The sequence below is a fragment of the Aspergillus steynii genome, assembly GCF_002849105.1.
Source record: "Aspergillus steynii IBT 23096 chromosome Unknown P170scaffold_6, whole genome shotgun sequence".
Classification (NCBI taxonomy): domain Eukaryota; kingdom Fungi; phylum Ascomycota; class Eurotiomycetes; order Eurotiales; family Aspergillaceae; genus Aspergillus; species Aspergillus steynii.
This window is the reverse complement of record NW_020194403.1, coordinates 157671-178635: the sequence shown is the minus strand read 5'-3', so window position 1 is coordinate 178635 and position 20965 is coordinate 157671. Positions and strand designations below refer to the sequence as shown.

At 53.2% G+C, this 20965-nt stretch overlaps 4 protein-coding genes across 4 annotated transcripts; 3 read left to right on the top strand and 1 right to left on the bottom strand.

The window, feature by feature from the left end:
• Positions 1–11: 11 nt before the first annotated feature.
• P170DRAFT_438172 (uncharacterized protein) lies at positions 12–483 on the bottom strand. The gene has a single exon (XM_024849527.1). The coding sequence runs from the start codon at positions 321–323 to the stop codon at positions 99–101; it is 225 nt and encodes a 74-aa protein (XP_024701654.1). The 5' UTR covers positions 324–483; the 3' UTR covers positions 12–98.
• Positions 12–2767, top strand: P170DRAFT_465895 (glycoside hydrolase family 31 protein; the record flags this gene model as incomplete). The annotated part of the gene is made up of 1 exon (XM_024852366.1): positions 12–2767. The coding sequence occupies exon 1, from the start codon at positions 380–382 to the stop codon at positions 2765–2767; it is 2388 nt and encodes a 795-aa protein (XP_024701653.1). The 5' UTR covers positions 12–379.
• A 501-nt stretch (positions 2768–3268) lies between these two features.
• On the top strand, positions 3269–4092 carry P170DRAFT_477232 (MFS general substrate transporter; the record flags this gene model as incomplete). The annotated part of the gene is made up of 5 exons (XM_024853430.1): positions 3269–3472; positions 3537–3613; positions 3663–3714; positions 3766–3941; positions 3993–4092. The coding sequence occupies 5 exons, from the start codon at positions 3269–3271 to the stop codon at positions 4090–4092; spliced, it is 609 nt and encodes a 202-aa protein (XP_024701652.1).
• A 2846-nt stretch (positions 4093–6938) lies between these two features.
• On the top strand, positions 6939–20309 carry P170DRAFT_477231 (lovastatin nonaketide synthase; the record flags this gene model as incomplete). Its single annotated transcript, XM_024853429.1, has 10 exons — positions 6939–7572; positions 7627–8274; positions 8337–11097; positions 11152–11372; positions 11426–13661; positions 13714–14411; positions 14465–16258; positions 16316–18130; positions 18188–19223; positions 20042–20309. 10 exons carry the CDS (start codon positions 6939–6941, stop codon positions 20307–20309), a joined length of 12111 nt encoding a protein of 4036 aa, XP_024701651.1.
• Between the last annotated feature and the right edge of the window lie 656 nt (positions 20310–20965).

Here is a 20965-nt window from a genome sequence, read left to right as displayed (position 1 = left end):
TCGTGGCGTCCCTTGAGATTTGGTTCTTGGGAGTCTGTCTCTTCGGGTTTCCAGTGTCCTCGTTGTTTATTGATTTTTTTTTTCTGCGTATTTTCCCCTTATGTTCCCTTCCGTGGCTCCTCTTGCTGTACGACTGCCCACTGGAGCGGATATAGAAAACTCCCTCGGTTGGATCCATCGGAATCAAAGCCGCTCTCGCCGCCCCATGCGATGGATGACGATGACATCAGAAGCCAGATACCTGGTGCAGCCACTGCATGCCAGGTCATCGTGCAGCAATGATCGGTAGAAGCGCGGACTTGAAATCCTCCCACGTTGGCCATCTTCTCGGTCAGATTCTCGTATACTCAACCCACCGGGGACTCCTGCGATATCAGCCATGGAGAAGTACCGATTCCCCACCAGTCCTCGGGCAAATCCCCAGGCCATCATTGCTGGCCCTCAGTACCGATTCACCGTCCTGACCGACCGCCTGGTCCGATACGAGTGGGCGGAAGATGGCCAGTTCGAGGACCGCGCCTCGACGTTCGCCGTCTGTCGCGACCTGCCGCTGCCCGAATTCCGCGTCGTCGACCACGAATCCGGCCTGGAGATCATCACGCCGCATGTCCAGCTCAGCTACGACAGGCAGAGATTCGGGCCCGCCGGCCTCGTGGCCCATCTGACAGCCCGAACCACCAAGTACGGCACTGCATGGCGGTTTGGCACGCCGTCGCCTCTCAACCTGGGCGGCACCGCGCGGACGCTGGACCTCTGCGACGGACGATGCGACGTGGGCGACGGCGTGCTGTCCAAGGCCGGTTTGGCCGTCATCGACGACTCGCACTCCATGCTCTTCGACGGTCACGGCTTCGTGGCGGCGCGACCGGCGGGCGACCGCGTCGACGGTTATCTCTTTGCCTACGGACGAGACTACAGAGCGGCCATCCGCGCCTTCCACGCCGTGTCTGGAAACCAGCCGGTGGTCCCGCGATATGCCCTGGGAAACTGGTGGAGTCGGTATTATCCCTATCGACAGGACGAGCTCCTGCAGCTGATGGACCGGTTTCGCGACCGTGACATCCCTCTGTCCGTAGCCGTGCTGGACATGGAGTGGCATCTGGTCTCCGACAAACAGGTGCCGCATGCAGGCTGGACAGGATACACCTGGAATCGGGACCTCTTCCCCAATCCGACGGGGTTCGGCCAGGAAATCCGTCGAAGGAATCTGAAGATGACGTTGTGCGATCATCCACACAGCGGCATCCACTCGCACGAGGACTCGTACCACGAGATGGCGCGCTTCCTGGGCCATGACACCGGCAACAACGATCCGATTCTCTTCGATCCAACCCGTCCGAAATTCATGGAAGCCTACCTGGCCGTCCTACATCGCAACCTGGAGCCGGAATGTGACTTCTGGTGGATTGACTGGCAGCAAGGCCCCTATTCCCGCATCCCCGGCATTGATCCTCTGTGGATGCTGAACCACTTCCACTATCTGGACCACGGGCGAGACGGAAAGAGACCTCTCATTCTCTCTCGCTACGCAGGCCCCGGTAGCCATCGGTACCCCATAGGCTTCTCCGGCGACACGTTCGTGACCTGGGCGTCGCTCGAGTTTCAACCCGAATTCACGGCGATGGCGTCGAATATCGGGTATGGCTGGTGGAGTCACGACATCGGTGGCCACATCCATGGCGGTCGCGACGATGAGCTCGTGACGCGATGGCTGCAACTAGGGGTTTTCTCGCCGATTCTGCGCCTGCATTCCACTTCCTCCCGGTGGATGTCCAAGGAGCCGTGGCTATACCGTCCGGAATGCGCGTCCACCATGTCCGACTTCCTGCGGCTTCGCCATCGACTGGTGCCCTTCTTGTACACACAGAATGTCCGGGGATCGACGGCACACGAACCGCTGGTGCAGCCCGTCTACTGGGAGCATCCCTACGTCGAGGAGGCATACTCCGTCCCGAACGAGTATTTCTTCGCCTCCACCCTCGTAGTCGTCCCCATAGTCCAGCCCCGAGATAAACGAACTAATCTTGCCTCGGCCAGGTCGTGGCTGCCGCCTCATCGCCGCCTCGTGGATATTTTCACCGGAACCGTGTACGATGGAGACCGTAGTCTGACATTGCATCGGCGCCTCGAGGAATATCCCGTTCTGGCACCCGAAGGATCGATCATTCCTCTTGATGCCGAGACGTCTCCTCCAAACGGCTGCTTAAGCCCCGATGGATTTGAGCTTGTCATTGTGATCGGTCAAGACGGACACGCAGAAGTTGTGGAAGATGATCCAACGGGGGAACCAAACCAGAAGGTTGCAGAGATTCGTTTCGAGCAAGCCTCGGGAACTTTGACGGCGAACGTCTGCAGTCGCGCTTGGAAATTCCGATTTCTCGCAGTCAGCTCCGTAGACGATGTTCAGATTTTGATTGACGGCGCTGATCGGACGACTGACGCCGCTATCACCATCGCGCAGCATCCCGAGGCGCCGGGGCTGCTGGTTGAATGCCCATCCATTTCGCAAGGGAAGCACGAGATCATCATTCATCTCGGTCACAACCCCCAGCTTGGCGTAATTGACCACAAACCGCGCCTCGAGCGCTTGATCATGGACTACCAGATCCAATTTGCCATGAAGGATCGGCTGTGGGAGTGTGTGGCCAGTTCGGATCATCAGCCGCTGAACGTGACGACGGGGAAACTCATAGCCCTTGGCTATGACGAGGCCATTGTCGGGCCTATTGCAGAGTTGCTGCTGGCCGATAGTCGCTCGCAGCGTTGACGGACAGCTTTTTCACAGTGACATTCCAGGCTGGCCTGCATTGCAGGGGTACCCTTTCGACCGCGGGTGTTGGTTTGGCGCCGAATTCGTGTCTGAGGACGAGCTGCGGCAGAAGCGTAGTAATTCTTCCAGGCCATTTCCAGATAGACTTATTGCCGTATAGCGAGGAGATCCATGTCGTGGCAGTCACCTCTTGCCCTACGAAGGACGGATAGCTGCATTCGATCAATTGACACCAGTAAACATGAACACGCTGCCGGAGTGGCTGCCTTTCCTTTGACTCTGGTGTGACGTCTGTCGATTCCCGCGAGGACAGGCACAGATGCCCTGGATAGGCCCATGGTTCGTTGGTCAGATCATGACGGAAAAGGTCTTCGGCCATCAGGAATCGACGTGCAATCATCGTCATGCAACCTTGTCGATGAAGAATTCTTCGCTGTTCTCCACCAACTCCTCTTCCACTTGCCACTCGCATCTTTCTTTATGCTACCCAGCAATCAAATGAGCTCCCCAGGACAATCGCAGGTTCAGCTGCAACCGCCCAAAGGCCCCGGTGCTGTCGAAAAAGATCCACAGGGCCTGGCAACTAGCGACGATGGACCGGATCCAGGCGAGCACCTTGAAGGCGCTCGAATGTACAGCGTCACGGCGGCCCTGTTGACAGCCATCTTCCTGGGCACTCTAGACGCGTCGATCCTTGCGACCGTTCGTTGGCTCCTCGTCACCCAAGCTCTGGTGGCCTTCACTGACTCCTGATCGATCCCTCTAGGCCATTCCCCAGATCACCGCGCGATTTCACTCCACTCTCGATATAGGCTGGTATGCCTCGATCTATATGATGGCCACGTGAGTTTCAACCGGTCGCATAGTGGAAACGCGGACTAATTCGCATCAGATGTGCCATACTCCCCATGGCGGGAATGTTCTACTCCTATTTCTCGGCCAAGGTTCTGTACACACTGCATCCGGGTTGACGCACACGACTAACCATGCGACAGTACACCTTCATGGGCTTTCTATTCGTATTCGAACTCGGATCCTTGCTTTCCGCCGCCGCCGTTTCCTCGAAAATGTTGATCGTTGGACGGGCCATCGCCGGGCTGGGAAGCGCCGGCATCTACAACGGAGGACTGACGATTATGGGAGAAAGGGATGAAGCCATCGACCCGGGCCTGTGAGTCGCGCCACCCACAAAGCAAGATGCACGCTAACACCCAGTCGATAGGGCAAATTGGACTCGGGACCTCGGTGGCGACCATGGGATCGGTGTTTGGCCCTCTGATCGGCGGTGCTTTGACATCGCGGGTCTCGTGGCGTTGGTGTAGGTACCCCAGTCCGACCATGACGAGTGAACCGGTCTCACATCATCATTTCGCCAGGCTTTTATATCAATCTTCCCCCGGGGGGTCTGGTCAACGAACGATAATTCCGTCATCGATGATGGCGATTGTAATGTTTTTGGCACACCGTCTGGAGATAAATAATACGTAGAACGTTCGTCGGAGCGGTTCTCGTTGCCCACATTTAGAGGATACCCACCTGGATTTGGTATCAAGTTGAAGAATAGATTGAGCACCCGAAGGTAGGCCGTTAGTATCAGAAGAGCCATGACATCTGGTAATTGGTGGCTGTCACAAAATCTGCTTGCCTGTCCGGGTATCCCATCGAATACGGATATCTCACAGTAGAAGTTTAGGACGTCCATCAGTTGCTGCGTAGAGTGTTCGAAGGCCATTCGTGATTGCCCTTTGCGCTGCGGAGAAGATCCGGATCTGCGTTGGTGAAGCTGTTTGTCCACGATGGCTCAAGTATAACAGTTGAAGGTGAAACTGCACCCGAACTGTCTTCTGGTGAAGATCTTGATTATAATTTAATTAGCACCAGCGACTAAAAGACCACATTCCATCAGTGACTCACAAGGAAGATTTGAGACCTGATTTTCAAACAAGGATCGCTCTTTTGACATAGATAGTTGATCTTCAAACTTCATACATGAAAAAGGCTTTGACGGCCACACGGGAAAGACTATATCTATTCTGAATGCTTCATCGAATCCCGGGGTTCCGCTGGTAGACCTCAGTCGATTCAGAACTCATCTACCCATTCACTTGTTGTGCCCAGCCGTCCATTCGTATCCCCACCTTCCAGACCAGTTCTACCTAGGGTGCACCTGCTTTTCGATGCCGTCGCGGTCTACTAGTGCGGAGGGGCTGACTGAACATGCATCGACTTCCAGCCGTGTGACGGCGTCGACAGGTGCTCGCATTGTCTGAGTATTGCACGCAGCGCAGCTTCTGGCGATGACAACGTTCACAAGCTTGTCGTCTATGCGATTTCCGATGGATGGACATTTCGGAATAAGGAGAAAACTTGAATGAGGCGATGTTCGGAGGATGACATTCAGTTCGACAGGTGTTTTCTTCACTTCTCAACAGCAGGTTTCATTCCATGTATGTTCTGCTATGGACTGCAGTTTGCGCCGGGTAAACAGATCCTTCGTCAATAAATCTTTTTTTTAATACGGTCATGTCATAGAGGCGCATTGCAGCTGCTGGTTCTCATTTGACGCCTTCTAGAGCTTGACAAGGCTTGCCTTTGACCCCAAGCTGCTTCATCTCCTGTCAGAATGGGCCCTTTGTCTCGAATATATTATCCGATCGTCAGGCTTAACTTATCCACCGAAACTCGGGGTGAGCATGCAGGTCTTCATTCACTGCGACCCTTAATCCATAGACCTGTTGTACAGTCACTAAGGAAAGGATCATTAAACCCGAATCCTAGACCCCACCCAGGAATAGGTATTCGTTGTGTAAGAATATGGCACCATAATCTCACCGAGTGTACGTTTCGGAACGTGGCGGCATTGCACTCTTCAAAGATTATTCAAATAGAATAAGCCAGAGAAGTACACGTAAGACCAAAGAGCGGTTAGAGCCGCTAACATCTTGCATAGACATGGTCTCATACAAGGCCATGGAGACGATTCGCCCCCAACACAATGAAATCCCTGTTGGTTAGATAGCGGGATGTTTCAGGTACGCAGAAACAAAGACTTAGCATCTGTCTGCAATTCTTCGCCAAGTCTAACGGTTGTAGGGATGGACCATGCATTCGTCGCGAGTTTCTTTGTGAAGGCAACAGTACTGGTTCGTATCAAGAGCAATCTGGCCCGAGTAGAACTGCTTACTTGCTGCGTTGTAACCCCCACACGGCCACACGGACCCCCGGTCATAGATCCAGATTTCTTGGACCTCGGGACAGGTCCACGGAGGATTTCACCGCGTGGCCTGAGAAAGTTTCTTTTCTCGTCTGTATGAAGCAAGGGCCCCTGTAGGTGTTAATGTGTTGATTGGATCATCGTCACGTCGGACGCCTGAAGGAGTAAGCTCTATTTGGCGACGGCCGACTTGGCCCGGGGTGTTGGCCTGTCATATAATGAGGGGCTGCATGCCTAGAACTACAATGAACCAGAAGCTGGGCTTGGTTCGGTGCTTTCACTACGCTAGTAGACAGCAACACAAATCGTGCTAGCCAGAGAGGTATTAACATAAGCGACGGAGGGGTTGAGACTTTCTAGATCGAGTCTGTCGCTTATCATAGCCGATTAGAGAGTTGTGCCCTGGACGATTAATCAATGCTGTTGATTGCGTAGCCTTGCTAGCCATCAGGGTACCGAGAGGCTAGACAAAAGCCCGTAATTCTGACGGAGATGAGGCGTCCAAAGGCTCAGCCTAGCCGGTTGCGAGGCAGAGCAGAGGAAACCCCGTCTTCGCGGAATTGAGTTGATTGGCGACGATTTCTAATAGGACACTCCCTTGCTGCCCTGCTTTAATAGCACTGCATCAAGGGCTTCCCGTAGACAGGCGAATTTAAAATATGGCAGGTGCTATTAGATCTGAGTGGCGCTGCAAGGAAAGTTCGAATTAGGCGATCCTCGGGGCCACGGTCAAGGGTCGAAAAGGCAGGCAGACACTCCGGGTTGCCTAGCTAGATCGATTCTGGGGACGGGAAACCAAATGTTCGGTGACTTTCACATTCGGGGTAATGCATTCTCAGCTTTTACGGCGTCTCGTGGAGGAGCAAGGATCCGTAGGATCGCAAACATAAAGTCCCGGAGGCGCTCGTTGAGTGGCCTTCCACCCCGCCGGTTATACACTCAACCAGTATCAGAATGTACTCCAGTCAGTCAGAGCCTATTGCGATAGTTGGAAGCGGATGCCGTTTCCCTGGGGGCTCGTTGTCGCCCTCGAAGTTGTGGCAGCTTCTCAGAGAGCCTCGAGATGTCAGCAGAGAAATCCCCGACGATCGATTCAGCACCCAGGGTTACTACCACCCAGATGGATCCCATCATGGTACAACCCATACTACCCGGTCATATCTGCTGGATGATGTTCGACAGTTCGACCCGCAGTTTTTCAATATACAGCCTGCCGAAGCGGAAGCGATCGATCCGCAGCAGAGACTGTTGCTAGAAACCGTGTATGAGAGCATCGAGTCAGCTGGAATGACACTAGAAGGGCTCCAGGGCACTCAGGCAGCCGTCTTTGTGGGACTGATGGGATGCGACTACTCCGACATCGTTCTGGGTGATCTGGAGTGCGCGCCGACCTACACCGGGACTGGAACTGCCAGGAGCATCCATTCGAATCGAATCTCGTATTTTTTTGACTGGCACGGACCGTCTATGACAGTTGATACGGCTTGTTCCTCCAGTATGATGGCCGTTCATTTAGCGGCACAGGCCCTTCGCAGTGGAGATGCGCCGGTGGCTGTTGCAGCAGGTGCCAGCTTGAACATCGGCCCAAGTAAGTCAGTCCTCTGTCGAGATGGGCGTCCCGACGCTGACAAAAAGAAACAAGATAATTACGTGCTTCTGAGCAATCTCGGCATGATTTCCCCGGATAGTCGATCCAAGATGTGGGACGCCGAAGCTAACGGCTATGCCCGTGGTGAGGGCGTCGGGGTGGTAATTCTCAAGACCCTTAGTCAAGCGTTGAAAGACGGCGACCACGTTGAATCTCTCATCCGAGAGGTCTGTGTCAACCAGGACGGTCGTACGCAGGGAATTACGATGCCAAACGAGCTGGCTCAGGCGGCCTTGATTCGTCAAACCTACCAACGTGCAGGACTAGACCCGACCAATGCAACAGATCGCCCGCAATACTTCGAGGCCCATGGCACCGGCACTCCTGCAGGCGACCCTAGAGAGGCAGAGGCAATCTCGAGAACATTCTTCCCCGAGGGCTGTGGCGCCTCGCAAGATGAAATCATCTATGTCGGCTCGATCAAAACCATCATCGGCCACACCGAAGGGGCGGCGGGAATCGCTAGCATCCTGAAGGCTTCGCTAGCCCTTCAAAATGGGTATATTCCTCCGAACCTTCTTTTCAACCGCCTAAGCTCTAGTGTTGCTCGGTTTACCGAGCATTTGCAAGTCCCTACATCTCTGATCCCCTGGCCCCAAGTGGCCGACGGGGGTGTGAGGAGAGCGAGTGTGAACAGTTTTGGTGAGCCATTCAGTCCTTCCCATGAACAGAGGTGTGGGATACAGACACTGACGTCTATGCAGGATTCGGGGGATCAAATGGCCATGCCATCCTAGAAAGCTTCCAACCGGAATCAAGAACCACGTCTCATCCAGGGAAGGGCAAGGTGGTATTGACCCCATTCATCTTTTCCGCTGCGTCGGAGCGCAGCCTAGTCGCTGTTCTCAAAGCATATGCGCAGCATTTAGGCGCATTGGACGACGTTGACCTGCGCTCGCTTGCCTATACCCTCCATTCCCGTCGCTCCGTATTGCCCTTTCGCGTTGCAATATGGGCCAATAGTCTTCAGGATTTGCTCTTTAAGATTGACGAGAGACTCGATGATTTCGCCGCCAAGCAGACCCTCTCACTAGGGGTGCGTGCGTTGAGCAAATCAAATCGCAAAATACTCGGGGTTTTTACAGGACAGGGGGCGCAATGGGCGGGAATGGGCAAGCAGTTCCTGATACACCTGCCCTATGCTCATCAAATCATCTGCGAGTTGGACGCATCCCTTGCAAGCCTTCCGTTGGAGCATCGGCCTTCATGGACACTGCTTGGACAGCTCTTAACCGACCCAGCACCCTCGCGAGTGCATGAAGCGGCAATTTCACAGCCTATTTGTACGGCTGTTCAAGTCTTGCTAGTCTGCCTCTTGCGATCGGCAGGGGTTCATTTTGGGGCCGTCGTAGGTCACTCCTCCGGTGAAATTGGGGCGGCCTATGCGGCAGGGATGCTATCGGCGTCGGATGCCGTTCGAATTGCATACTATCGAGGCTTTGGAGCTAGCCTTTCTGGTGGGCAAAATCAAGAAAAAGGAGCCATGCTCGCGGTCGGTGCCTCCTTGGAAGAGGCCACAGACCTATGCAAACTTCATGGGATCAAAGACCGCGTTACTGTGGCTGCATGTAACTCGCCCTCGAGTGTGACATTGTCTGGCGACATCGACGCCATCAAAACCGCAAAGCTCGTGCTTGACGATGAGAGAAAGTTTTCCCGGATGCTCCGGGTTGACACCGCCTATCATTCTCATCATATGATCCCATGTGCTGGGCCTTACATGGAGTTTCTTCGACAATGTGGGATCAAGCCTACCATCCCTGGTCCGACGGCGCCATCATGGTACTCAAGCGTAAATACAAGCACCGAGCCCATGCATCTCACCGACAGTTTGGCCATAGAGTACTGGAAGGACAACATGGTCCAGCCTGTTCTTTTCAGCCAGGCAGTCGAAACTGCCCTCGCATCGGCTGGCCCCTTCGACATTGCTTTGGAGGTCGGTCCACATCCGGCTCTCCAGGGGCCATTCAATCAGATTATCGAAGAGGTCTCCAAAAGTAACATTCCTTACTCGGGGTCTTTGAAGCGTGGCAGTGATGATATTGAAGCTTTTGCGAATGCCTTGGGTTTCGTCTGGGCACATCTTGGACTTTCCGCTGTGAACTTCAAAGCATATGAGCAGGCCCTGCTCCCCCAAGACGAGGATGAACTCTTCCTAAAGGACCTGCCGACTTATCCCTGGAACCACGAGGGATCGTATTGGTTTGAGTCACGGATCACGAGAGTTCAGCGCGAACGGAAAAGGCCGGTGCATCCACTACTCGGGATTCAAGCAAGCGATAAAACCGACAGTGAGGTCAAATGGCGCAATTTTCTCAAGAAAAACGAGCTGCCTTGGCTCAATGATCACCAGATCCAGGGCCAGGCTGTCTTTCCGGCTGCAGGCTACGTCTGCATGGCATGGGAGGCAGTCATGGAGGTATCAGGTGCTCGTCCGACTCGACTATTTGAAATTCACAACATGAGTATCGGCCGGGCCATTGTTTTCGACCGAAGCCTCGTTGGCGTTGAAGTTGTCTTCGCACTCTCAAACATCGCGAGAGACAACGATGACCCGGGGTTTCTTCGCGCCGACTTCTCGTGCCATTCATGCTCGAGTCGTGACAATAACCTGCTGATACTCAATGCCTGTGGGACGATCACTGTCTTCTATGGTGATCCGGGAGCAGACAGTCTTCCTGCGGAAAGCCCTGAGGTTCCAAATCTGGTCGATGTAGATGCTGATTCTCTCTATGATTCTCTCACGGACCTTGGCTATAGATACACGGGTCTCTTTAAAATCATCGATTCGTTGAAAAGGAAAAGAAACCACGCAAGGGGTCGGCTGCAGAGGGTGTCAACGAACCTTCTCATTCACCCAGCGATTGTCGATGGCGGCTTACAAGCACTGCTGGCAGCGACAAGCTATCCAGGTGACGGTGCCCTCTGGTCGCTTCATATGCCCGTTACGGTGCGCAATATTCGGCTCAATCCGTACTTTTGCCATCTTTCTCAGAATGAAATGCCTGTCTTTGAGTTCGACGCGATCGTGTCAGACTTTGGCTCGTTCGGTAGCAATGGCAGTGTCCAGGTCTATCCTCCGGGGAGTTCTCATGCCCTGCTGCAGATAGAAGGAGCCAAGGCAGTGCCGGTTGCCCCCGCCACCGCCAAAGACGATCGGAACATTTTTTCGGAAGTCATACTTGACCGGCTGAGTCTGGATGGCGAATGGATATCCGAGGGACATGTCGCTTCCCCCGAAGAATACCATCTTGGTTACTTATTGGAGCGAATTGCACACTATTATTTACGACAGCTCCATGAGAGGGTCACAGCACAGGAGAGAGAACAAGCCGAGTTCCATCATCAGCGCTTGTTGGTATTCGCAGAAAATATTGTGACATCTGTTGCCTCCGGTCAGCATGACTGGGCTAAGCAGGAGTGGGCTCAGGACACCAAATCTGATATCTTGGAGGCCAGTGAGCGGTGAGCTTTCTCAGGAGGCTTTTATAGTCCGTCGGGCATAACTAATGCTGCTAGGTACTCCCACTTGATCGATATTCGAATGATGACCTCTATTGGAGAGAACCTGCTCTCGGTAGTGCGAGGAGAATCCACATACCTTGAGCACATGGTTCGTGATAACATGCTGGAGGAATTTTACTGTCATTCATTGGGATTTCCGGTGATGAACAAGTGGCTCGCTCGCATGGCCAAGCAACTCGTCCACCAATACCCATCAATGAAGATCCTAGAGATCGGTAAGACCACGATCACCCTTCATAGGCCGGATTGAGTAACTAAGAGGAATAAGGCGCTGGCACCGGTGGAGCAACCAAATTGATTTTCAAGGCCATCGGGCGCAAATTCTCTTCCTACACGTACACCGACGTGTCCCCCGCATACTTCGATCGCGCTAAGGAGGACTTCCGGGAGTTTACCAGCAAGATGGAATACAAAATCCTGGATCTGGAGAAGGACATGTCAGAGCAGGGATATACTGAGGGAGAGTTCGACCTGGTTGTTGCATCCAACGTGCTTCACGCCACAAAGAATCTAGAACATACTCTGCGCCGGGTGAGGGGACTCCTTCGTCCAGGAGGGCATCTTTTGATGCTGGAAATCACCAGCACCAGCCCCATGCGATTCGGGTTTTTTATGGGCGGTCTTCCCGGATGGTGGGTTGGTCATGATGATGGCCGTCAAATGGCGCCGGTAATCGAGCCGGTTCGATGGCATTCGTTGCTGCGAAAATCTGGATTTTCGGGCATTGAAGCCATCACTCCAGCTTCGGATATTCTCCCATACCCGATGTCCGTCATGGCAGCACAAGCGGACGACTATCGCATCCAGTTTCTCCGCGATCCAGCCTTCGAACCAATCCCTCAGGCAAGCCCGGGCGCGTTACTGATTGTAGGAACGGAAAGCCTGGTGACCACTAAGCTAGCTGAGAAGATTTCGAGGATCCTCGCAAACAAATTCGCACACATCGCGGTCTTTAGCAGCATTGAATATCTTGGACGACCAGGAGTTCGCATCCCACGGAATGTCATCAGCCTATGTGATCTAGATGAACCAACATTCTTGCACATGAGCCAGGAAAGATTGAGCGCGTTGCAGCTGCTCGTAAACAACGCGAAGAATATCTTGTGGGTGACTCAGGGCAGCCAGGGAGAAGAGCCATACAACAACATGAGCATTGGGTTCACGCGGTCTCTGAGATACGAAATTCCCGATATGCGGCTTCAAGTGCTGGATACCGACAGCATAAATACTTTAGATGCACAGTATATCTCGAACTTACTGCTCATCCTCAGCGCCACAGACAGCTGGGCGCGGCTTGGTGAGATGGATGATGTCCTTTGGGGAATCGAGCCCGAGATCCATCTGAAACAAGGGTCTGCGTACATTCCTCGCATCATCCAGGACCGTCCCCGCAACGATCGGTACAATTCAAAGCAACGGCCACTTTCAAAGCAGGTATGTCCGGGTGAACAGCCAGTCTTTCTAGATGTGAGCGGTGACTTTTATGTGTTGCGTGAGTTCGCTCCGAGCTCAATATTCACAACAATGCCAGCCAGTTTGGTGAAAGTCAAAGTGGCCACAGCAACAATAAACGCCGTCCAAGCAGGATCATTTGGTGCTGCATTTATTGCGTACGGCACAGTTGAAGCAACCTCAGAGCCGGTGGTTGTATTCAGCGATAAAAATGCCTCGATACTTGAAGTTCCCGAGAAATACGTCGTGCGTTATGAAGTTGATCCCAGCAAGCAGCATGTATTCCTACAGGCGACCATGCTCGAACTCATAGCTGATAATATTCTCTCCTTATGCCAATCCGACGGAGATCTTCTTCTGTATCGGACGCCTGAACCGCTCTCGCCCGTCGTACAGCGTCGAGCAATCGAAACGGGTCGCCGCGTGTTCGAAGTCACACACGGTCCTGAAAAAGGCACATCGATGGTCTCTATTCATTTGCGTGCGTTGGAAAGCCACATTCGAAGCGCTCTTCCAAAGAATCTTGCAGCCTTTGTGAACTTTTCAGTTGATACGACCGAGGTCGATTTTGCACGGCGCGTTTTGTCCAACTTGCGCGTTGAATGCAGAATAATAGGCCCTGACAGGGTCTATCAACAAGCAGCAAGTTTGGTCTCGGAGTATGCAGTAGACAATTTTCACTCGGCCTTGAAAAGGGCAGCTTCGCACGCCGCTGAGATACTCGACCGCACGCAACTTCCTCCAATCGAAGTAATCACACTCCACGAGAGTCTGGAAATGAGACGGGCAAGCCACAAATACCAGATCATTGACTGGACAGTGGACTCGACCGTCGGTGTTCGAATTGAATCTGCAAGCAACCAAGTTGCGCTGCATCCAGACAAATCCTACCTTCTCGTAGGTCTCACAGCGGACTTGGGCCAAGCCGTGTGTGAGTGGATGATCGATCATGGAGCTCGGAGCGTCGTTCTGCTGAGTCGAAACCCACGCGTGGGCCAGCGATGGCTTGACTTGCAAGCGCGCAAGGGCGCAACGGTAACTGTCTATTCTGCGTAAGGATTCATGTCCCAACCACCTTTATACGATACTAATCACACCATGCAGAGACGTAAGTGACCGGCAAAGCATCGGCGAAGTTCATCGCCAAATTGCTGCATCGCTTCCAGCGGTTGCGGGAGTCGTCAATGCAGCAATGGTCCTTCAAGACTCCATGTTCTCCAACACGAATCTTGACATGCTCCGGGCGGTCATGGCGCCGAAGGTTGATGGCAGCCGTTACCTTGATGAACTCTTCTCCGATCCTACTCTAGACTTCTTCATCCTCTTCTCCTCGCTTGCTTGGGCCGGCGGGAACAGTGGCCAGAGCGTTTATGCAGCTGCCAATGGGTACCTCGTTGGGCTGGCAGCACAGCGACGAAATCGGGGGTTGCCAGCATCGGTGATTGATCTCGGCCCAGTCCTTGGTCTAGGATACATCACACGGTCGGGTCAAATAACTGCGGCCGACATCGATGCCTCTGGGTCCTACCCAATTTCGGAATATGACCTTCTCGAGCACGTTGCCGAGGCTGTCTTGGCCAGTCCCATACAATCAACTGCAAGCTACGAAATCATCTCTGGCATCCGGGAGGTCGACCCAGAATTGAGTGACCGAGTCAATTGGATCAACAATCCAAAGCTTTCGCACTTCGTGGTGGACAAAGGTGACGTCAAGGCAGACACGGCAGACAAAAGAGCGATGCCGATCAAGGACCAGTTGCGAGAAGCGCAAACTGTTGCAGAGCTCCGACAGATCATTACAAGTACGTAGATCTGTTGCTCAAGTGCTCGTGTATTCTGCTAACAACTGATCAAGATGGATTCACGGCCCGCCTCTTGCTCCTGTTGCAGCTCCCAGCCAATAGCATGAGCACAGAAGTACCTCTCGTGGAGCTTGGGGTGGACTCTCTGGTGGCAGTCGAAGTGCGTTCGTGGTTTTTGAAAAATGTCAGTGTCGATCTCCCTGTATTGAAGGTTCTTGGTGGATCCAGCCTTCTGGATGTGGTTGAAATTTCGCTCGAGCAGGCATCACCGAAGCTGCTTGCACAAACCAGCGGTGTTGAAGGCATGCTAGAAGATGGCAATGTTTCCAGCGTGGAACGAAGCAAGCACCCTCATGCGGAAATCCTTACAGACCGTTCAACAGAAGGGTCGTGGTCACCCCCAAGCACCGGTCAGGTGGAGCAGTCCTCGTACAGAGACGACTCCAAAATGACACCGCTGTCAACTCCGCATTCAGAACAGTCGGAGATGCACTTTCACCCGATCATCGAGAGAACAGAGAAGATGTCATTCACGCAGAGAAGATTTTGGTTCATGCACCACCATCTAGCCGACCCGACTACGTTCAATGTCACATTCTCCCATCATCTAGAGGGAGAAATGCACGTTGCGGACATGGCCCAGGCCTTGGTAGCTTTAGGAGCAAAGCACGAAGGACTCCGTACATGTTTCTTTGACACCAGGTCAGAAAACAGTCAGCCAATTCAGGCAGTTCTTGCTCAGTCCCTCTTGCACCTTGAGCATCGTCATATCGAAACAGCTGATGTCGTCGACACAGAGTTCAAGAAACTCGTAAACCACGTCTACAACTTGGAGAATGGAGACGTCATGAAGGTTATCCTGCTTACCCATACCCCGAGGTCACATTTCCTCATTATTGGATACCACCACATTGCTATGGATGGAATTGGGTTTGCCGGCTTCCTGCAAGAATTGATGCAGATTCGCACGGCAGCATCTTCCCCTATGCAGTATCAGTACATCGATTATTCCAACAAACAGCGACAGGCATACGAGCAAGGCGACATGGCAGGTGAGATCGAATTCTGGAGAAAGGAAATTTCCAACCCACCGCCGCCATTACCACTTCTGCCCTTCGCAAGAGCCAAGCATCGTCGCGCCCTCAGGGAGTACTCGCACAGCACGAGTAGCTTCAGGCTATCATCGATCGTCACGGCCAGGATCAAGCGCAAGTGCCGCAGTTATCAAGCTACAAGCTTTCATTTCTACCTGGCTGTCTTGAAAACGATGCTATTCAAGATGCTGGACTCGGACGACCTTTGCATTGGCATTGCGGATTCAAATCGGACCGACGGAGATATGCTGCGCACGATGGGTGCATTCTTGAACCCCCTGCCCTTGCGATTTAGGCGCGACATGAGGCAATCCTTTGGTGACGCGGTGAGAACTGCCCGTCAAAAGGTGTATTCTGCCATGGAGCATGCCAGGCTTCCGTTCGATGTACTTCTCGACGAGCTGAAGATTCCGCGCTCTGCCGACCATTCCCCCCTTTTCCAAGTATTTCTTGAATTCCGGCAGGGCGTGCAAGAGCAGATGGTGGTAGGAGACTGGCAGGTGCAGCGCACCCATTGGGATTACGGAAAGACACCATACGATATCATGCTAGACATTATCGAGAACACTAGCGGCGAGGCTGTGGTTTCTCTGAGCACGCAGAGAAGCTTGTACTCGCAAAAGGATACAGACTTGCTTGGCCGAGTCTTCCAAAATCTCTTAGACACGTTTGCAAGCAACCCGGCACAGCGAGTAGGAGACCCCCAGTTGTTTGCAAGGGCGGACATCAACAAAGCCATAACGGCAGGAATCGGTAAGGACAAGCTCCTCTCTCACGAAATATCGTAATATTACTTACTGAGATGCTCAGGTCCACACGTACCCACCACCTGGCCTGCCAATGTTGCCGATTGCATTGGGATCAGCCTGTCTGCAGGTCCCGATAAGATAGCATTGAAGAACGAAGGTGGTATTGAACTCACCTATCGTGAACTGTCCGATCGTGCCGATCGCATTGCAGCTGCAGTAAAGCACGCAAACATTCAGCAGGGTTCAAGAGTTGCTATCTTTCTGGAGCCCGGTACAGATCAGGTGGCTTCGATGATAGCAATGTTCAGGTTGGGAACTGTATACGTTCCCTTGGACCTCCGACAGCCGGTTACTAGACTGAAATCTCTCCTCAAAGACTGCGAGCCAAGTGCAGTTCTATATCACGCCGCCACTTCGGGGACTGTTGGTTCTTTATTGCCTTCTGACACTTCAAAGCTGCTCGACATTTCGAGGGTGGATGCAGCAAAACCATCGCCATCGTGCTTTGCTCCCGTCGGAGGGCACTCTCCAGCCATGGTTCTCTATACCAGCGGCTCAACAGGAGAGCCCAAAGGAATTGTTATATCTCACAGTAACATCTGTCACCATCTTGAGAGCATGAGCCAAACTTTGGGGTTCGGCGCAGAGGTTATGTTGCATCAAAGCTCCCCTACCTTCGACCTTGCCGTGAGTCAGGTTCTCATGGCACTTTGTCACGGTGGAACGCTAGTTATTGTACCCCAAGCGAAGCGGGGCGACGTTCTGGAAATAACGAAGATCATGGCCGAGCAACGTGTGACGTCCACAGTTGCAACGCCATCAGAATACTCTGCATGGCTCCGATATGGCTGCGTTCATCTTGACTCGTGTCCAACTTGGACCTTAGCTCTGAGCGGAGGTGAACAATTGACTTCCAGACTGATTCATGAGTTTGACGTCATGCGGACCTGTTCTCCTCAGGTTGTCAACATCTACGGGCCTGCAGAGATCACTATTTCAAGCAATTGTCTAACAGTCCCCGGGGTGGAAACCGCTGGCGCCATTCCTGTCGGACCTACCCTGCCTAATTATTCCATTTGCATCGTCGACCAGAACATGGAGCCGCTGCCGATCGGGATGTCTGGCGAAATTTGCATTGGCGGATGCGGTGTGACCCTTGGCTATCTGAACAATGACAGCCTTACCCAGCAGAAATATGTCACCAACCCATTCGCGTCTGAAAGCTATCGGGCTAGAGGGTGGACTCGAATGGTGCGAACCGGTGATCGCGGGCGGCTCTCCAACGACGGCTCTTTAGCCTTCGAGGGCCGCATGGGTGATGACTCGATCGTCAAACTGCACGGCATTCGAGTGGAGCTGGAGGACATCGAGATTATGATTCTCCGGCAAGCGGACGGAGGCATCGACCAGGTCGTCGTTTCGGTGCGTGGTGATCCACAGTTCTTGGTTGCTCACGTCATTCTGTCTCGCACCCTCGCCGATGTCGACCAGAGCGCATTCCTCGAGGACCTGCGCTCCAGCCTCCCGTTGCCGCTGTATATGTGCCCGGCCATACTCGTTTCTGTCACCGAGTTCCCTTTCAACGCGCACTTCAAGGCAGACCGTCTCGCTATAGCCAAGCTACCTCTGCCATCAACAGTTCCCCGAAGCCCCGGCACAGGATTCGATTTGACGGGCCTTCAAAAGCAGCTGAAGGATCTCTGGGACGAAGTTCTTCCCCAGGAGCTCATCGACATTTCCGCTGCGCATCCAGATCTCAATTTCTTCCAGGCCGGAGGAAATTCTTTCCTTTTGCTCAAGATTCAAGACTTGATCAGAAAGCGCTTCCGGGTCACGCTATCCCTTGCCGATCTTTACGAGGCCAGTACTCTGGGGCGTATGGCGGCCAGAATCAAGGATTGAGAGAGGGTCCAGCAGATTGATTGGGACGCAGGGGCCTCAATCCAACACATCACTCCAGCAGCGCCTGTCCAGAGTAGCCCCCGGCGCAACAACAATGGCCTGGTGGTCGTGATGACCGGCTCAACCGGGGCGCTAGGATTCGAGCTCCTACGACAGCTGGTGGGTGAAGCACGAGTATCCCGCATCCATTGCGTCGCCGTCCGTGAACCCAGTGGTGATACCAAATTTGATGCTCGCCGGCCTCAACTTGACATGGCCAACGTGTTTTACCACCAGGGTAATCTGGCCGATCCCGATCTAGGACTCCCCAGGGAAACATTTTGTCAACTTGCCGCCGAGGTAGACCTCATCCTGCACAGCGGCGGGAACCGCTCTTTCTGGGACCGCTACCCAGCGTACCGTGGAGCCAATGTCCAATCCACCAAGACACTTGTGAGCATGGCCCTGCCCCGGAAGGCCTCCATTCGCTTTCTCTCGTCCGACGGGGTTTCAGTCATGATCGAATCGCCCGCTACCGATGGCACAAACGGATATGTCGCGTCAAAATGGGTGAGCGAAAGGGTTCTCGAAACGACGGCGAAGAAATTTGGCGTTCCCATACACATCCACCGCCCGATGCCTGCTGTCTCAGAAAACCCAGCAGCTCATGAAGAGGCCTTGGCTGAGCTTCGACGGGTCACCCATGATCATCACATCCGCATACCGACCGATCACGTCTGGGGTCATATCGACCTATTTCAGGTGGACCAATTAGCGGGAAAAGTACTTGGAGTCATGTTTAGCGAACGCACGACCATCATGGACCTCGGCGTCGAAGGGGTCCGGGTTTCCCAACACCATCATCATCCTCTGTCGTACATTCACTATCAGAGCCCATTCCGACTCACGACCGAGGATCTTCACAGTATTTGGGATGCGAAAGCTCCAGATTCGCCCAATACAAAAAACCCGAGCGGACCGGAGTGGATTGGCGCCGTTACAGCGGCCGGTTTCCCGTATATCGTGTCGTCACAAGATCTCCGCATTATTGGAAAGGACGAGGATTACGTTCGATTTGTGAGTCGGCGGTAAAGATTTCCAGGCTTTTTGTGATCAATCGACTTGTTTGATGGACTGAGAAGAGTAGAGAAGGTGAAAAGTTGAGAAGAGTCGAGAGGCGCGAACCCGACGGAGACCCGTGACGCGCCACGCGTCCGCAACTTTGCCTCAGGCAAGGACAAGCCGCTGGGCACCTTCAACCAATCGGTAGTAGGGATAGAAGGTAATGAAAGCTCGAATCATTAATTCCGTATGCTTTTATCTGTTTTGTGGACAGCCTATTCGTAAGAATTACGGATGGGTGCCACAAGTGCCCAGGGAACTTGTGAAGTACATATATATCTCGGCATCCTGCCACTTTTCCCCACCACCTTCCACCAATAAATACTGGTAGTAGTAGAGGAATAATTTTCCCGCCTTTTTAAATTCATTAAATCTTTCTATCACGTACAAAGATTTACAAAACAATTGTTCCCGGACTGTGACGCCCGGAGCAACAATAAACAATCTTTCCCATGTTTGTTGCGTTGGCCTCGAGTGAGTCGACAGGCTCAACACTCTCCGATCCACAATCGTAAGGTATGCTTGCGGAATTAGGTGCGTGCGTCTGGACCCCTGTCAATGATAGCGGGTCATCTAAAGCGTTGAAAATGACGTCTCCATCCAATCATGTCGTCGCCCAGCCATCGTCTTGGCTTCATATATGGTACGCTAGTGTTGGATGATGCGAGGAGTGGATGTTATTTACGGCAGAAACCGCTCGATGGAATCACCATGGAAATTATACTCCATTAACCCCCCGGGGTGATTCATATTAAGCATGATGACTAATTTCCTCTACCATGAGGGCGGCCGTTGTTGAAGGCGGCATTAACCCAGGCTATGAAATTCGCGATGCTGATGTCCCGACGGACCTGGCAAGTCATGCAATAGGCTTATGCCTCCGCGGTACTACGGTCTACGGCGCAATTCTGGCCTTCGCGGCAAAATCCGGGGAATGGCTGAATATGGTGGGTATCGACGGTCTGGAACACTTGGGCGTTCAGAACGCCAAAGCGCGAGGATGCAAGGTCATCGCTATTGGCAATCAAATGGAAGCCATGGACACAGCCTAAGTGGTCTCCTCGCATCTTGAACCGGGTAACCCGTCGTTGAATAACTCCGGTCCTCGTTCGACAACACCAACTCCGGTGTTGACCGAGTGGTCATCAATGCCGAAGCCCAGGAAGCCTGTTAGATTCCCCCGGAAATTTCTGCGAAAAGGCAGCACTTTGAGGGACGGGTGGATTGCCTTCAGGCACGACCTTAGAGGTTGACCCGTTTGGTTTGAGCTTCAAAGAGCAGACCGTCCGCGGGCGATTGATGAGTACCCCTGAGCAGGGCCAGGACACGATCAGCCTGCACGCAGAGAACAGATGCGAGACCCACATCGAAAAGACGTATGGGTGGAGCAGATCGATGATATGTATGATCATTACCGGCGCAGGGATCTAAAAGGGCGACTCTGCATGGCGTTTTAGAAAGGCCGACGCCCAGGCGTGGTTGTGAGGTCGCATGGTGATGTTCGCGCTCGTGTTGACCGAGGGAGCAGGGAGGGAGAGCAGGGAGGGATACGGAGAACTGGCAATGGCGCTGAGAGTGGGTTGAAGACGAGATATGTCTAGGAATGATGCGTTGTGCCTGTTGATGAATCAGTTTGTTGTATGTTTCGAAGCCAGCCGGGGGATAGGCTTGAAATGAGCTTTTGCGGAAAGAATGCACGCTGTCGTAT

What these genes read in the sequence shown, in the direction of transcription:
- P170DRAFT_438172 (XM_024849527.1), bottom strand. Translation starts at nt 323, where the DNA reads ATGGCCAACGTGGGAGGATTTCAAGTCCGCGCTTCTACCGATCATTGC.